General features: G+C 40.9%; 1 protein-coding gene across 1 annotated transcript in view; it reads left to right on the top strand.

Annotated features, from left to right (window-relative positions):
- prex2 (phosphatidylinositol-3,4,5-trisphosphate-dependent Rac exchange factor 2) overlaps positions 1-17,106 on the top strand; it is a 122,373-nt gene that overhangs the window by 41,444 nt on the left and 63,823 nt on the right. The window contains exons 11-17 of the mRNA XM_053612227.1: positions 5,498-5,598; positions 6,236-6,339; positions 6,441-6,490; positions 11,392-11,467; positions 13,181-13,253; positions 14,408-14,550; positions 15,917-16,009. Coding sequence (XP_053468202.1) covers positions 5,498-5,598; positions 6,236-6,339; positions 6,441-6,490; positions 11,392-11,467; positions 13,181-13,253; positions 14,408-14,550; positions 15,917-16,009 — 640 coding nt within the window. The remainder of the gene's footprint in view (positions 1-5,497; positions 5,599-6,235; positions 6,340-6,440; positions 6,491-11,391; positions 11,468-13,180; positions 13,254-14,407; positions 14,551-15,916; positions 16,010-17,106) is intronic.

Here is a 17,106-nt window from a genome sequence, read left to right as displayed (position 1 = left end):
ATTTTAAAAGCTGAGGAGGGAAAAAAAAAAAAAATTTGACCTCAAACAGTGCTTCTCATACTTGTGGCTGGCTTCGATTGAAAACGTTCTTCACACTGGGAAACACTTCGTGCTTACATAATGAGAAATACAGCATGGTGTGCGTGAGGCGAGATCTGTCAGTTAAAGACATCACAGAAGCCAGATGGAGTGAAAACGTGAAAACTTGAACAAACACAGAAAAGCTCACAGGCATCTCAAAAAGTCTTGGTGAGAAATCTTTTAATAAGAAGGAACGTCAGGTTAGATCACACTTTTCAAAAAAGACACGAGGACATTGCTGGCCAAGGGTCATGGTCCAAATGAACCGTGCACAAAACGCTTAAGTCCACGATAAGGCGTTCTGTCTTCATCCGAATCGTCGCTCTCGGCCACCGACATCTCCTCGGCATTCTGGACTCTGAAATCGAACGTGACGTCTTTCTGATTAAAAGCACGTTGCCTTTGGCTCCGCGTCGCTTCTCTTTTTTTTTTTTTCCTTTGCTTTCCAAACCTCTGAAGTGGAGAGCTATTTTAAGTCGTGAACTTTATGGCTGTACACTGTGTCTTTGTTGGCTTTGAGTGGGTTTGAGAGCTTGTCCACAAAATGGAGCGTCATTACAGAACAGAATATTGCGGAGGCAAAAGTTAAGACAGCTGAATGTTGAGGAAAACAGAAATAGAATTTACACTGGAGATACTGACTTTGGATGAAGTAGCAGCTCAGGAGATAAGGTTTCTTGCCAGTTACCAGGTTGTCAGTTCAAATGCCAGGGAGAGCCGATTTAAGGCTACATTAATCCGGATAAGTTTGAAATCACATTTCTTTGTCTACGTTTTTTTGGTCTTCGGTCCACACGGAGACGGCGTTTTTTTCCAGAGCTTTTTGAAAACGCTCTCGCAAGTGGATAAATTCGAAAACGGCGTTTCAGCGTCCTAATGTGGACTGAGAAAACGGAGATATTCGAAAGCAATGACGTATTTTTAGTCACGTGACTCGTTCAACTCACGCTCTGTTCAAGCCATGTCGGAATTACCGTAATTACTAGGTGACAACCCGGACGTTCTACCCGGAGCTCTTCGCGTCCTCAGACTCGGAATTATGGATGCGTTTCTATACACCAAACTGAATCCGTTTGTGCTCAATGCTTAAGATGTTGGTCTACTGCTCAGAAGGTCGTGAGTTCAAACCCCAGCACCACCAAGCTGCCACTGTTGGGCTCTTGAACAAGGCCCTTAACCCTCAATTGCTCAGATGTACGAATGAGATAAATGTAAGTTGGATAAGGGCGTCTGCCAAATACCATAAATGTAATGATGCTGTGATGGTTATCCAACTCTGTGCTATCTACGTAAAACTGTATTGTATATATATGGTTTATTTTCAGATTAATCCTGCATTATTAAGACATAGTAGTCAATCCTACACAGAAATATTACGAGATAACTACTTAACTACATTTTACTGCTGAAGCCGCCGCCATTTTGAGTGTTTCCACATGACGTTTCTAGTTTACAAGGTCTAATTACGGGTTCTACATGGCCGTGAGTGCTTTTTACAAGTGCCGATCTCGTAATTACGGTAATTATGACACGGCGTGAACGCAGCTTCAAAATAAACAAGAGGTTTGGACGATGTTGTACTGGAGTTGTTGCGCCTGCTGTGAAGTGCGATAGCGTTGTTAAAGATCAATGTCACTTTGTACAGCCTTCAGATCGCATTTTATTCCCGAAGGGGACAGAATATACCCGCAGCAACAAGTCCACCTCTTCATCTTGTCCATTTAAAGAACTCGGTGCTTTTCCTCGACATTCCTCGGCGCTTCAGTTGAAATAAATGGCTGACGTAAATGACCAGGACAAAGCTTCTTACGTTTTTTTATACGCATGCATACTTTTTTCTACTATGTAACTATCTTATTTAGCATCCGAAGGGCAGTACTAAATGAAAACATAAGATCTTTAAACAAAATAATAATTTACACCGATCATCCTGTTCAAAAGTTTAGCATTGTAATCACCATTGTATGCTTATTAAACTCATAAAGGTTTAATACTACTGTACGTTCACTCGAAATTATGCTAAACCGAACGGAATTCAAAATGGCGGGCAGCAGCGTGGCTACGTACTGTATATTTGCAACAAAAGATCACACTTATTAATGCTATAGCTCTAATGTGAATAATATACATACAGTGCATCCGGAAAGTATTCACAGCGCTTCACTTTTCACACATTTTGTTATGTTACAGCCTTATTCCAAAATGGATTAAATTCATTATTTTCCTCAAAATTCTACAAACAATACCCCATAATGACAATGTGAAAGAAGTTTGTTTGAAATCTTTGCAAATTTATTAAAAATAAAAAACAAAAAAAGCACATGTACATAAGTATTCACAGCCTTTGCTCAATACTTTGTTGAAGCACCTTTGGCACCAATTACAGCCTCAAGTCTTTTTGAGTATGATGCTACAAGCTTGGCACACCTATTTTGGGGCAGTTTCTCCTATTCTTCTTTGCGGGACCTCTCAAGCTCCATCGGGTTGGATGGGGAGCGTCGGTGCACAGCCATTTTCAGATCTCTCCAGAGATGTTCAATCGGGTTCAAGTCTGTGCTCTGGCTGGGCCACTCAAGGACATTCACAGAGTTGTCCTGTAGCCACTCCTTTGTTATCTTGGCTGTGTGCTTAGGATCATTGTCCTGTTGGAAGATGAACCTTCACCCCAGTCTGAGGCCCAGAGCACTCTGGAGCAGGTTTTCATCAAGGATGTCTCTGTACATTGCTGTATTCATCTTTCCCTCGATCCTGACTAGTCTCTCAGTTCCTGCCACTGAAAAACATCCCCACAGCATGATGCTGCCACCACCATGCTTCACTGTAGGGATGGTATTGGCCAGGTGATGAGTGGTGCCTGGTTTCCTCCAAACATGACGCTTGCCATTCAGGCCACAGAGTTCAATCTTTGTCTTGGTCTTGGTCTGAGAGTCCTTCAGGTGCCTTTTGGCAAACTCCAGGCGGGCTGTCGTGTGCCTTTTACTGAGGAGTGGCTTCCGTCTGGCCACTCTACCATACAGGCCTGATTGGTGGAGTGCTGCAAAGATGGTGGTTCTTCTGGAAGGTTCTCCTCTCTACACAGAGACATGCTGGAGCTCTGTCAGAATGACCATCGGGTTTTTGGTCACCTCCCTGACTAAGACCCTTCTCCCCCAATCGCTCAGTTTGGCCGGGCGGCCAGCTCTAGGAAGAGCCCTGGTGGTTCCAAACTTCTTCCATTTATGGATGATGGAGGCCACTGTGCTCATTGGGACCTTCAATGCTGCAGAAATGTTTCTGTACCCTTCCCCAGATCTGTGCCTCGATACAATCCTGTCTCGGAGGTCTACAGACAATTCCTTGGACTTCATGGCTTGGTTTGTGCTCTGACATGCATTGTTAACTGTGGGACGTTATATAGACAGGTGTGTGCCTTTCCAAATCACGTCCAATCAACTGAATTTACCACAGGTGGACTCCAATCACGTTTTAGAAACATCTCAAGGATGATCAGTGGAAACAGGATGCACCTGAGCTCAATTTTGAGTGTCATGGCAAAGGCTGTGAATACTTATGTAAATGTGCTTTTTTTTGTTTTTTATTTTTAATAAATTTGCAAAGATTTCAAACAAACTTCTTTCACGTTGTCATTATGGGGTATTGTTTGTAGAATTTTGAGGAAAATAATGAATTTAATCCATTTTGGAATAAAGCTGTAACATAACAAAATGTGGAAAAAGTGAAGCGCTGTGAATACTTTCCGGATACACCGTATCAAACCATTCTTGGCTAGTTTCTACACAGGCATGTCTGCTTTGTTACTAATATTACTAGTTACATCAGGCTAAGGAGCAGGTAGCTTTCTAACCAGATACGACTTCATCAACTTGAAGGCTATTTATTGACTCCTAACTTTAGCATAAATCTGAGTAGTAATGTGCCTGGAGAGGTTATGTTAATGTCTTTAATCCTTCCTAGCAGTACACTGGCGTTTCATTCTGCTGGTGGAATGGAAATCGACTTATCAGACATGTTCAATGAGTAAGATATGATAAGATAAAAACTTTATTGATCCCACACTGGGGAAATGCCCTCGTTACAGCAGCTCAATTACACAAAACACAGATAAGAAAGAATACACATTAAATATGAATAGAATTGAAAAAAATCTCTCTCTCTCTCCCTCTCTCTCTCTCTATATATATATATAATAGGAATAGAAAAATAAGAATAATAGTAGTAAAAAATAATAATAATGGTAATATGTACACTATGAACACCTCACTGTAAGTACAAATGAATAAAAATATGAATATATACAGATGAGTAATGAACAAATGAGTTGTTTTAGTCTGTTATGAGACTAGTCAGGAGACTGTTGGGTTTCTGTGTGTAGAGTATCTTGACTCTGGGTTTAGCTGCGGGTGAGCAGGACGATGGGAAATGGGAGGGGTGTGAGCCCCCTCCTGGGCAAACAATCCACACCTCTCTACAATAACACTGGTACAGAGTTTTTTGAGAGTAAAACACTGTATACAACTGAGACAATAAAACCTTTAAAAAAAAAAAAAAAAAATACTTATGAAAAACTGCAAATTCTTAAAACCTGAGTGTGTGTTTTTTTTAAAAAATTTTTTATATGTGCCATAAAGCACTACTGTGGAGTGTGACATCACAAATAAATTCAATGCTGAATACGGCACGGTAGTATAAAAACACATGATGGCTTGTGAAAGCTGGAGAGTCCAGTATCCTGAACATTTGCTGTGCTGCTTTTTCTCCTAATTTGTGTGCAGGGGTTTAAATTGGGTCTGCCAACACACACACACACACACACACACACACACACACACACACACACACACACACACACACACAGGGTGTGAGACAGGGTGAGACATGTTGAACTTGGCCTGGGTGGTATGTTATGGTGCTCTTGCGGTGTAGTGTGTTACCACTGGGCTCCACAAACACAAACACCAACCTCAGACTTGATCTTCTCGAGCTGGCCGAGTGTGTTTTCGGGTTTGTGGGTGGCTGAATGGATGGATAGTGAACAGAGGGAGAGGGAGGGGTAGTGCTGGGGTAATCCATCAGCACTAGTAGATTACAGAATTTTGTTATTTCTTTTCCTCCTTGATGTGATGAATATCAAGTTTTTAAAACCACATTAACGTGTCATTAACATCGGCTGATTTTCTGCACTGTGATGGTGTAGGCGTCTGTGTGTTGTTCATTAGTTTTGCGCGCGCGTGTGTGTCCTGCACTGCGGTCGGACTGCTTTATTGGTTAATTCTTGACTCACACGGAGGATTGTGTCATCTGAAAAATGAGCTTGGTTCCTCTATTGATCGTGTGTTGAGAGTGAACGATGTTCGAGGGCTCAGTGTGTCTCCTCGACCGCGTGTGTCGTCTGACTAAATTTGCTTTGTGTTCACAGTGAGTTTGTGACCTGGTTAATGGAGATCGGAGAAACGGATAACCCCGAAGAAGGTGTTCACCTGGGCCAGGCTTTGCTGGAGAACGGCATCATCCACCACGGTAAGTAATCACACTAATGCTAATTCATATAATTAGCTAATTAGCTAATTCGCTAATTGTATATTTCTCAAACCAGGCGGGTGAGTGGGAGGGGCTTAGTGATTAGCACGTTTGCCTTGAACCTACAGGGTTGGGGGTCCAAATCTTCATGTTCTCCACGTGCTTTGGGGGTTCCTCCGGGTACTCCGGTTTCCTCCCCCAGTCCAAATACATGTGTTGTAGGCTGATTGGCTTTTCTGAGTTCTCCCCTATGTCCCTGTGTAGGATAAGCGTTAATGAAAATGGATGAATAGACAGATGGTTACTCAGTGACCTCCAAATAACTTTATTACTTTATCCAGGCCGTTTAGCTCTGTTAAATGTCTTCACACATTTTTTTTTAGACTATCAGATAAGCCAGGACAGATGGCGAAAATGTTACAATAAATAAATTGCTTTGGCTCTTCCTAATAGAGAAAAGTATTTTGGAGAATAGAAGCGCTAATCAATATACTGTAGTGTGTCTTCGATCGTTCACGGTTGAGGCTGAATCTGCTGAGTAAGAACTAAACAGGCCATTATTCATTACTGTAACCAATTCACTTAATTTAATGACTTCTTTCCCCACTTCTTCCCCCACTTCTTCCTCCCTTTACAGTCACGGACAAGCACCAGTTCAAACCCGAGCCGTTGCTCTATCGTTTCCGCTACGACGACGGCACGTACCATCCGCGCAGCGACATGCAGGATGTCATCTCCAAGGTAACTTTACAAAACCCCTCACGGTTTCTCTTCTTTGCAAAATAGCAGACTTGTTTATTAAACGACTGTCCTTTGTCTCGCTATCTCTTGCCCTGCCTCAGGGTGTGAGGCTGTTCTGCCGGCTCCACAGTCTCTTCACACCAGTGATCAGGTAAAAGACCTGCTCTTTCAGTTCAGCCTCATTACATCTCTGTGTGTGTGTGTGTGTGTGTGTGTGTGTGTGTCAGAGCAGTCAGCTGCAATTGAATTCCTGCTGCTACTTATTCCTCTCTAAATATAGCAGCAGGACACTGTGCTGCAACTAAAATGCCTTTTATTGTAATAAAAAAAAAAAGTGCACTGGCAAGTATTTCTTTTATTTTAAACTTCCTTACCATGCATCCTAACTTGCAATGCTGTGGACATGGTTTTGTTATCCTAAAGGTTCAATTTGTACACTGTAAAAGTGCTTATAGACTGGGGGTAATTGTATAATTCTAAAGATTCTTTTTTTTGGGGGGGGGGGGGGGTGATGCTGTTTGTATTATTTTAATGCAGTAAATCTTCTTAGTGCATTTAATTCAGGCTCCGCCTCAATTCTGACCCCATCTGCTACAAACACCTCCTAATTTTTCATCATTTAACTACCAACATTTAACTACTCATATTTATTTACAGTTTACCTAGAGTTGTTGTTGTTGTTGTTTTTTAATTTGCATCATTACCATGAAATAGATATTGTTAGTTTCTTTATTTCAGGCTTTTTTTTTTTTTTTTTTTTTCTGGCCCTAAAACAGACTCCACCCCCATCTGCTATCAACAGCTCCTTTTAAAATGGCTTCAGATTTTTCGTCATTTAACTACCGGCCTCTTCGACATATTCTATTCTTCATATTTGCATTTTACCTAGAGTTTCATGTTAGCCAGCCCACGCTTTTATTAATGAATGCTAATCTGGAAGTCTTGCATCCATTCCTACTCATTCTTCCAGGTCTCATCATGTTTACAGATTAGCTACACACTGAAGGTTATTAAGACTACGTGAGCCGGCTGCCCATCTGCCTGCTTTATAGTGTATTGTTTATTTTAAAACAGCGTCGAGAGCGCTTTCATGATATTTACAGACTCTTTACTTCGAGAGACAAAATCCCACTTCATTTGCCTTTCACAGGCTAAGCTGAATGGTCAATGAGGCATTTGGTCTGTTTGGGAACAGATGGTAAGCATAGCGTGCTAATGGTGTTTTTCATTCGTCTGGCTGGTGTGATGGACCAGTCCTGCCATTCTGGGTGTATTTAGTCACCGAGAAGCCGTATTGAAGTCCACAAACAACGTTTCCATTCATCAGAGTAGTTAAACACAATGTAAGGGCAATTAAGCAAACACTTGAGGCCTATAAGTTACCAGTCCCTCTTTATCATTGAGTCTTTATCTGTTGCTAGCGTAAGAAGACAATACAACAGGTGCAGAGATTTTGGGAAGCCCATTGATCACGTGAAATGAAATTTCTTTTGCTTGATGCGTTGTTAAAAGAGTCTTGAAGCACTTTATTTTTTGTGTGATTACACACATTTTCCACTACGATACACCAGCTGTATTTGAGGAAAAGGAGTGTGCGCTGCATGTTTTTGAGTTCCGTATAGCGTACTTCCTTGGTTGGCAAAAAAAGTAGCATGATATTACCATAAAATGTACTGTGGTAAAACTGTCATGGTGGAACCATGTATTTTAGCATTTTTACGTTACCATGATAGTCGTAACATTCTTTTGTAGATTGTAAATGTCATAGTATATCTGAATATTGAATGATATTAGCCATAGTTACAATCATCCTACTATGGTAGTGTAACAAACCATTTTTGCAAGGGTTAGAGTGTCATGTGGGACAACTCGGAAAAATACTCATCGTTGTTATGAAACGTTGACACGAACGGCTCACTTTAATGGTATTCTTCTCTTTAGAAGTCATCATTTTCTCCTATGAGTACTTACAGTATGTTTTAACAAAACACTGACTCCACCAGTGTAAGCTAGATCAGTGAATTATGCTAATCTACTGTATGCTAAGTGAATTACAGTGTAATTATACCCATGCAGAGGCTTTCCTTCGAAACTGAACAATTTCTCTGAGGTAAATGTTGATCTCCCAGATTGTTTTTTTCACTATGCCTTTGTCTAATTGCCTCTAAAAGACTTAGCTACATGATAACTAGCTAAACTGTTAGCTTTAGCAATTAGCTAGCTGTGTTAGTGTGTGTTCATATCTTCCGGTCACCTAAAGACGTGTTCAGATGACTAAATGTTAGGTGTTTAGTATTCGTGTGCTTAGTTTAAATCATATTATTCAGTAACTATAACGTATAAATGATTTAAACTAACGGCTAAGTATGGAGGAGAGTAAGGAAGGTAAGTCTGGACTGGCACAGATTCAATACATTTCTTGATGTACTACTGGGTTGCTTATTGTGCCTCACTTCCTGTATTTTTATTTTTTATTTTTTTTAAAGACAGACTGTATTTTGTCATTTGATTGCATGTGTCAGAGTATATGCAGACTATATATGCATTCTTAATTGAGTGATTGCAAGGACATATGCGTTGGAGGCTGTGTGTGTGTGTGTGTGTGTGTGTGTGTTAGACATGGCTATGCCTTCTGTTTACGCATATTGAGTGTATGAGTCGGTGTATATGCTGCAGACTCCCTGATTTCTGTTTCTCATACAGCCTTCTCTGGATTGCATTCTAATTAGCGAGAATCTCCTTGTGGAAAGGGAGCTCCAGAGGGGGCACAGGCCCAAACAAAACCCACAAAAGGAGCCGTAAATCTTGGGCTTGTCTCAGCCCACAGGCCCCTAAAGTCCTGGAAAGAAAATCAGTCCTCAGTTTGAACCCAGTGCTGACAAAGAAAGATGTTAAGAACAGCATAGGAGCATGGTCACAGTCGTTATTGGGCAGGCCAAAAAGGCGATGAAGGGTTCGAGTGACCTATTTGTGCCTGCTGCTTTGGTAGATTACATTGTGTTTGTGCCAGGCGTATGGCTGCCCGCTGTGCCGCTGCCTTCCCTTCATTTGTGACAGCTTTGGGTTGAGGCTAGGATGAACAAGTCATGGTGGTTAAAATATATGGCACTAGGCGAGCGGGGGTACGAACCAGTGCCAAAACGTCCCAAGAGACTCTGAATGCTGCGAGGAAAATTATAGTATGTAAAGGAACCGAAAACTTTGTGTCACAGAAGCTCCTCTGTGAAAACGGAACTTACTTTGATGAAAGTCCAAAATGGTGATATTGGTATCCACCCTCATCATACTGTGCATTGTAGATGATTTAGACTATACTTGTCTGGGTTTGTTTGTGTGTATAGAAGGCAGGGATTTCGGGAAAGCCAGTCCTCTAGCCTAGTACACTGAGTGTACCTTTTCATGGGAAAATCTCAGCTCCATTTTATTGTAAATTCCCAGGTTTTATCCGCCCCCAAACCCAACCCCACCCCCATCCCACCAAACCGAGTACTCGATTGGTGGTTCTACCTTCTACCTGGAGTCATCAATGTAGTTTTCTCAGCTCGATTTCAAAGATTAAATTTCTTTATTAATCACATCCAAAGCCAGTCCTTAAGCCTAGTACACTGAATGTACCTCAGGAGATTCCTGGCTTCATGGGAAAAATCTCAGCTCCGTTTCATTGTAAATTCCCAGGTTCCCGGGTTTTATCCAGCCCCAGTTTCAAACCCACAGCCCCCCAAACCGCATTCTCAATTGCCGGTTCTACCTTATGACCTCAGCTGGTTGAACGATTGTAAAACTTACCACCAGTTCAGCTCTCTATTACCTCTTGATCCCTCTATTTTTTAAAAAAAATAATGGATCTTTAAAGATAAATGAATCATGAGGTGGAAGCTGCCAAGAGCAACTTTAAGGATCTTGAAAATGTTCCATTGTCAACAATGTGGGGTTGAGAGAAGTTGCCCTTATAACATTGAACACTTGCAGTGTAGAGAGGGCAAATAGCAGTTTCTGAGTTTCTTTTGGCTTTTGAGTTGATTTTGGTTAGCATGTTTTTAAAGCAAGTGAAAATTCAGCATACTTCAACTAAATTCTATATCAGACTTTCACGTTCTGTCTCGGTGTCTGATTGGACAATTACTTCAACGTTTTTTTTTTAAATTCAGGGGTTCTCATCCCACAAAAAAAAACCATGATACCATGATATTTTTTGACTACGTTATCATGCTGTGAATGGCAGAAAATTGGAAACACCTTTTGGTCACTCATTTGCTCACAATTCAGACGACTTTCAAAGCTGATCGAGATCCTCAGCTCTTTAAGAATGTTGATGTTAATTACACAACCATGCTTCAGAATGGCTCTACTCTAGGGAAGGGCGATATCTTATCGTTTGTGATATACCGGTAGAAATTCTTCCCATGATAAGAATCGGTCTTCCAGCGATAATAACAATAAAGCCTAGTCGATGACGTGTTTCTGCATGCGATGGTCTGCGACCCGTTCGCAGCGCACGTGCAGAGCGAAAACAAGTCCGGCGGAAGGCGGACGTGAAGCTGAGGAGGAGTTGATCGCTAAACGAGGATCTACTGTACCTCTACAATCTGGAACCGGTTTGGTTACAGAAAATCAATCAGTTTTACTTTTAGATCAGTGTTCATGTTTCTGAGGCTCTCAGGACTGCATGCAGCTGTCACTTATAGCCGAAAACAGTGGTGAACGGTACTATATTTATATCGTCACTGATATCGTTATCGCAATTAATACCAGAAAATATCATGATATAGTTTTAAGTCCATATCGCCCATCCTTACTCCACTCAGGATTTTAAATGGAGGAGAAAGTGTGGCGGGCGAGGGGGGGGGCTGGGGGGGGGTGTCAGGGAGTCAGGGTGAGGAGCTTGAGTCGTGATGGATGGAGAGGAAATCGTTGTCGGGATGTAAAAGTAAAGTTCAGCTTTCTCAACAGCCTTGTTAAGACGTTAAAGCTCAGACCTCGGGTCATGGTTCAGGTTAAAATAACTTCCTTTCTGTTTGTAAGTAACTATTGTTTTTTTCTATGTTCATTCAGGGATAAAGATTACCATTTAAGAACATACAAATCTGTAGTGATGGCCAACAAGTTGATCGACTGGCTCATAGCACAGGTAAGACCACAGTTCTAATGTAGTGATATTTGCCTGCATGGAAAATGGAAAGTCACTATGAAATGATCAAAAGAATGAAAGTAATAGACGGCTGTGGTTTAAAAAAAAAAGCCTATAAAATGAAATATGACAGAACAGTGAACCACAGCCCGACCACAGGGTGGTTTTTTTCTTTTCTGGTAACGAAGCGTAACAAAACCGAAGACATCAGAATGGAGACAGTGGTCGAATCGTAAAAAGGAGGGTGGGTGGATTAATGCTCGTCTTGTACTGTGCGTACACTGTCTGTTTAAACAGCAGAGCAACTTTACAGTCATTTACAGACTTTTAACGTTTAGCAGATGGTTAGTCTTGCCTAAAAACACAGTCATGCATTTAAAGTACACCATACACAGATGCAGTGCTCTATTTTTTATTATGTATAGCTTTTTCTAAATGTCATTAAAGAACCCTGGAAATGCTATAAAACTACACTGACTCCAAGAATAAGCTTAACTTTCTTTGTTAATCACATCGTTGCAGGTGTCAGTGACTACGTTTACATGGACAGCAGTAATCTAATTATTGACCTTATTCTGAATTAGACAATATTCTGATTAAGGTGTTTACATGAGTTGCATTTAGAATAGTCCTTTCATGTACCCGTTTTACATGTTATAGAACATAGATCGATTAACGGCACACGTCATTACGTCACCGCGCCACGCCGTCCGACGTTCCCTCCAGAATTTCACGTATCAACATACAGTTCGTTTTCGGTTGTAATTGTAGTTGTTAAACTGTCATGTTTTCTGATAAGGGAACTTTTTTCAAGACAGAGGAATTTGCGCTTTTCTGAGTAACAGAACTGAGAAAGAAAGCAAAAGAGAGGCTGGTGAGGCGAACGACCGAAGTATACCTTCCTGTAACGTGCATTGTTTAGAGGCAGGACGCAAGAGCGTAAATTCGGCGGCTTCTATATTTCGCATGGGTCCAATAACAGAAGAGAGCAGATGAGAATAATCTGTAGGCTTAGCAACTACAGTAGATACAGGAAAATAAAGGTATACTGTACAGTAAATAGACAAATTGACCGAGATCTAAATGGAGGATAGGTGAACCCAATCAGGAACTAAGCCAATGGCAAGTTAGGGGGTGGAGTCAGGACTGAAGTCAAAACAAAAACGTGTCACAAAAAAAAAACTCTGGGAAGCGTACCATGCGCTGAGTGGATTTGTGATTTTTAAACTATAAATGGATTTTTAAAAATATGACGTTGTTCTTCAGTTAATATAAAATAGTAATCATTGGCAGATTGCTGTGGTATGAGCGGAAAAAATAAACACTTCAGGCTCAATCGCACAACTCTGCACAACAATGGTTGGATTTTAACAATGCAGACATTTTGACTATTTTTTTCCTAGAGTGGGGGAGGGGTGGGGATATAGGGACGGCAGCCTTTTATAGTCTCCTTCAGAGATTTTTATTGCTCATGTCATGAAGGTTTAAACGTGGTCAATTGAAACGTACATCTCTTCTTCATGCGTGTCACTGCATGACCCCGAGCTATGAGCCAACCCTTTTCGGTTGTTCTCGGTCGGGTCGTTTTTGACGTAAACGTGTTCGACTTGTGTTCGGTGTAAACAGACAGACTGTGAGAGACGCGGTGGTTTGACAGTGCTTGGCAGACAATGAAAGCTGTCATTTTTTTTCCCCACCCCTCTCTCTTTCAAGGGTGACTGTCGAACAAGAGAAGAAGCGCTGATCTTGGGGGTGGAGCTGTGCGACAATGGATTCATGCATCATGGTATGACTGGCATCCCTCTTTCTTTCTCTTTCTTCCAAGGCACTACGTGCGTACACTGCAGAAAACAACAGCTTCGTTGTGTTCGCCGACTCGATCCCGTGTTATTTTGCCTCCCAAACAGAATCTTACGTTAGAGCCAATCATTGTGAATTTCTTCCAATTAGCCCAAGTGATCGTGAGCTTCAGCGAAGGGGCCGTCACCATAGTGACCGCATGTTTACTGAAGCCAAGCCGTATATTTTAAGACTGGAGCCACAGTGTGCCAAACTCCACATCATGCATGACTCACACTTCATTTGTTATTAGGGTTTGGATAGATCTGCGCCCAACTGCCCACAATTAGGCGACAAATTACAGAATATATGGATCGTAATGACGCCGATGGATCTATTTCCATCGATCGGCGCCAGATTTGATCGCCGGTGTTCGTGCCGATGAGTTATTACACTTGTTTATATACTGTACACTATTAAGACCGTTGACGTTATATCTGATCTTGTTAAATGAGGAAAATAAGGAGAAAAATATTGCTCCTATTTTTTTTTCCCTCACTGGGGGTATTATGCATGTGGAAAGAAAAAAAATCACAATTTAGGTCGTGTTGCTCTGGAGACAGGCTTTTAAAAAAGGCATGGGTTTTTCTCAGCAGCGTGAAACTCCCACCCTCCTGACCGAGAGAGAGAGAAAGAGAGAGAGAGAGAGAGAGAGAGAGAGGCCCAAACTGCCCTTCCCCATTGCCTTTCAGCACTTCAGCTCTTTTTTCCCCAAATTATATGAGTCTCTCTAACAGAAACAGGCTTGTGCCTGAGAATAAAAACCAAAAATCAGAGCTCGAGCACGAAAGCATAAACGTGTACCAAAGAACGTCTGTTCACTAACACGACAAGTTTCGTTTTTGTCTTATTTACTTTAAGAGAGAGGGAAAAAAAGAGAGGCTCGGTGAAGGAACGGCTGTTTATAGCTGTGAATATCTCGCAAATGTTCCCCAACATGAAATGTAACTATAAATGGATAAAAACTACGATGTGGTGTTCTTTAAATAATGATCAATTGTAAAGCAAATTGCTGTAATATGAAAGAAAAGGAATAAAACATTTCCGGACATGCAGACCGAATACAGAACACGGTTTAATTCTCACTTCTTTCTTTCACAGTGCTGGAGAAGAGCGAGTTCAAGGACGAGCCCCTTTTGTTCCGCTTCTTCGCCGACGAAGAGATGGAGGGATCGAACACCAAGCACAAGCCCATGAAGCACGATCTGAAAATAGTCGAAAATGTCATCGCTAAGTCTCTGCTGGTGAGTGATGAGCGGCTGTGACTTCTCACAGCCGGTATCGTTTACGGTGCTGTGTGTGTGCTGCTGTGCCGTTCTGTCCGGTCACACGGCTCTGCTCATTTGGAGCGTTCCTCAAGTTTGAGTTTGGGCCAACTTTGTTTAAAAATTGCCGAGGCGATTGGCTCGGCTTGGAGGTCACGCGTGCTATAGCCGAATGAAGTTGTGAAGAGATACAGCACAGCACAGCACTAACCGTGGAATTTTGATGAAATGTGAAGCGGACTGAGACTCAAAAAAACAAGCCCCCTGTGAGTTAAATAGAAGTGGCCTGTTGTATAAGTTAGTTTTAATTAAAACAGGAAAATTAGATTTCAACAATGTTATTTCAGATTATTTATGGGCATTCCATTCGATTCAATTTGATTTGTATAGCGCTTTAATAGTGGACATTGTCTCAAAGCAGCTTTATAGAAACATTAAAACACAGGATACAGGTTTTAAGCGTGTGAATTTATCCCTATTGAGCGAGCCGCTGGTGAGGGTGGCGAGGGAAAAACTCCCTAAGATGATACGAGGAAGAAACCTTGAGAGGAACCAGACTCAGAAGGAAACCCGTCCTCATCTGGGTAATGACGGATAGCGTGAAAGTAAAAGATGGTTCATTATGGTTTTAACATGAAGTCTGTTTGTTGAACTAGTCCACTGTTCACTGTTCAGGGATTTGATGTCTGCTGGGGAAAAAATGCATAGCAGGCCAAGCTGTAAAACCACACCATACATATTTCTAGTTATCTTGCATAGATAGAACGAGTATTAAATGTTGGAAAGTCGATCATTAAATCAGATCCTGAACTCTGATCGGACGCGATACATGTTTGTCTTTTGGAAATGATTTGGAAACAAAAATCCAATAAAGCCTTCTGAATATGAATTGAATGCAAAATGCAAAGCACAGATGAGTCAAAAAAAACAACAATTTTCTATAATAACAATAATGCTTTCGCTTTAACATGAAAAGCTGCATTTTTGTCTTTGCAAGAGTGAGAAAAAAAGACACAGTGGTGAAGGAACGATTGTGTACATAGCTGCCATAACATGCATTACGTGATAATAGGAAATAACTTGTCATGAAACGTAAGTATAAACAGATGATCTTTCGCTGACGTGTCACACGATCAACCCTAATATACGCTTTAGGGTTTAGAAATGTAATGAAGCAGACGATCACGATTCACATATATTAGTATCAAAGCTGTTGTTTACCTAGAGGTTATCTGCAAAGCGCAAGCTCAACTCATCTCAAGTATCCCCGATGTAGCGAGTAGCACTTATGTACGTTAGCATAGCGCATAGCATAGTCATAAACTCTGTGCACTATTCCCTGTAGATAAGGCCTAGTGATGGAGGATACGGCTTCACCCTGGAGGATCGTAACAGAGTTCCAATTATCAAGTCGGTGGAGAAAGGCTCTCACGCAGAGGCAAGTATGCAAATTCTCCTCTTCCTCATCTCCGCAGCGGGTGGTCTGGAATTTTTTAATGCTCGGATATATTTCTAAAGCTTTTTCTGAAGCAACTTTTCCATGATGTTACAGTATTGCATCTGGGACACCCTTCAATGTCGTTACACCTCGGCGTCTCGTCATTATGCTCGCTAGTTTACTCAAGAAAGGATTTCAAACCTAGCAGCAGCTATATATTTTTTTTCTGTTGTGAGCACAAATAGAGTAATATTTGCTAAATCAAATACCTAGCTAGCTAACTAATTAAACCCTAAACCTAACTAGCACTTTTGTAGCCGGTAAATGCTACAACCAGTTCTCATGAGAAATGTTTATAAATCTGAATAAATGAGGTTGATTATATCATAGGAAAACATACAGTACAAACACCAAGCCTAAACCTTTCGCAACTTAGTTTATGGACTACTCGAGTCATGCAGATTTTCACCACAGAATGTCTTCTGGCTATCTCTTAGCTACGAGACAAAATCAAATCAGTAAGATTTGTAAATCTGTTCTTCGTTTGGAGAAAAAGTTCGATCTGTCGAAGTTTCTTGAAATTCTCGAGAAGTTTTTCGAAAATTCGTTTTTCCTAATTCTTAATAATTCGAAAATCCGTAAAACATTCGTATCTCTTAGCTACGAGACAAAATCAAATCAGTAAGATTTGTAAATCTGTTCTTCGTTTGGAGAAAAAGTTCGATCTGTCACCGATCTGTCAAAGTTTCCTGAAATTCTCGAGAAGTTTTTCGAAAATTCGGAATAATTCGTTTTTCGTAATTTGTAATAATTCGAAAATACGTCAAATATTCGTATGTCTCAGCTACGAGACAAAATCAAATCACTAAGATATGTAAATCTGTTCTTCATTTGGAGAAAAAGTTCGATCTGTCACTGACCTATCGAAGTTTCGAAAATACGTAATAATTCGTATTACTTAACTGTATGAAAAGTTCCGAAGGTTTAAATTGAACTTTAACATCGATTATACAACTTTTTTTTTTTAACTTTCAATTTCTTATAACTTGAGTATAAAATCGAACAAAATCCAACCACATAACCATCAGCTTTTTTGA

This window comes from Ictalurus furcatus, chromosome 23, assembly GCF_023375685.1.
Source record: "Ictalurus furcatus strain D&B chromosome 23, Billie_1.0, whole genome shotgun sequence".
Classification (NCBI taxonomy): domain Eukaryota; kingdom Metazoa; phylum Chordata; class Actinopteri; order Siluriformes; family Ictaluridae; genus Ictalurus; species Ictalurus furcatus.
This window is presented reverse-complemented; position numbering and strand designations above follow the sequence as displayed.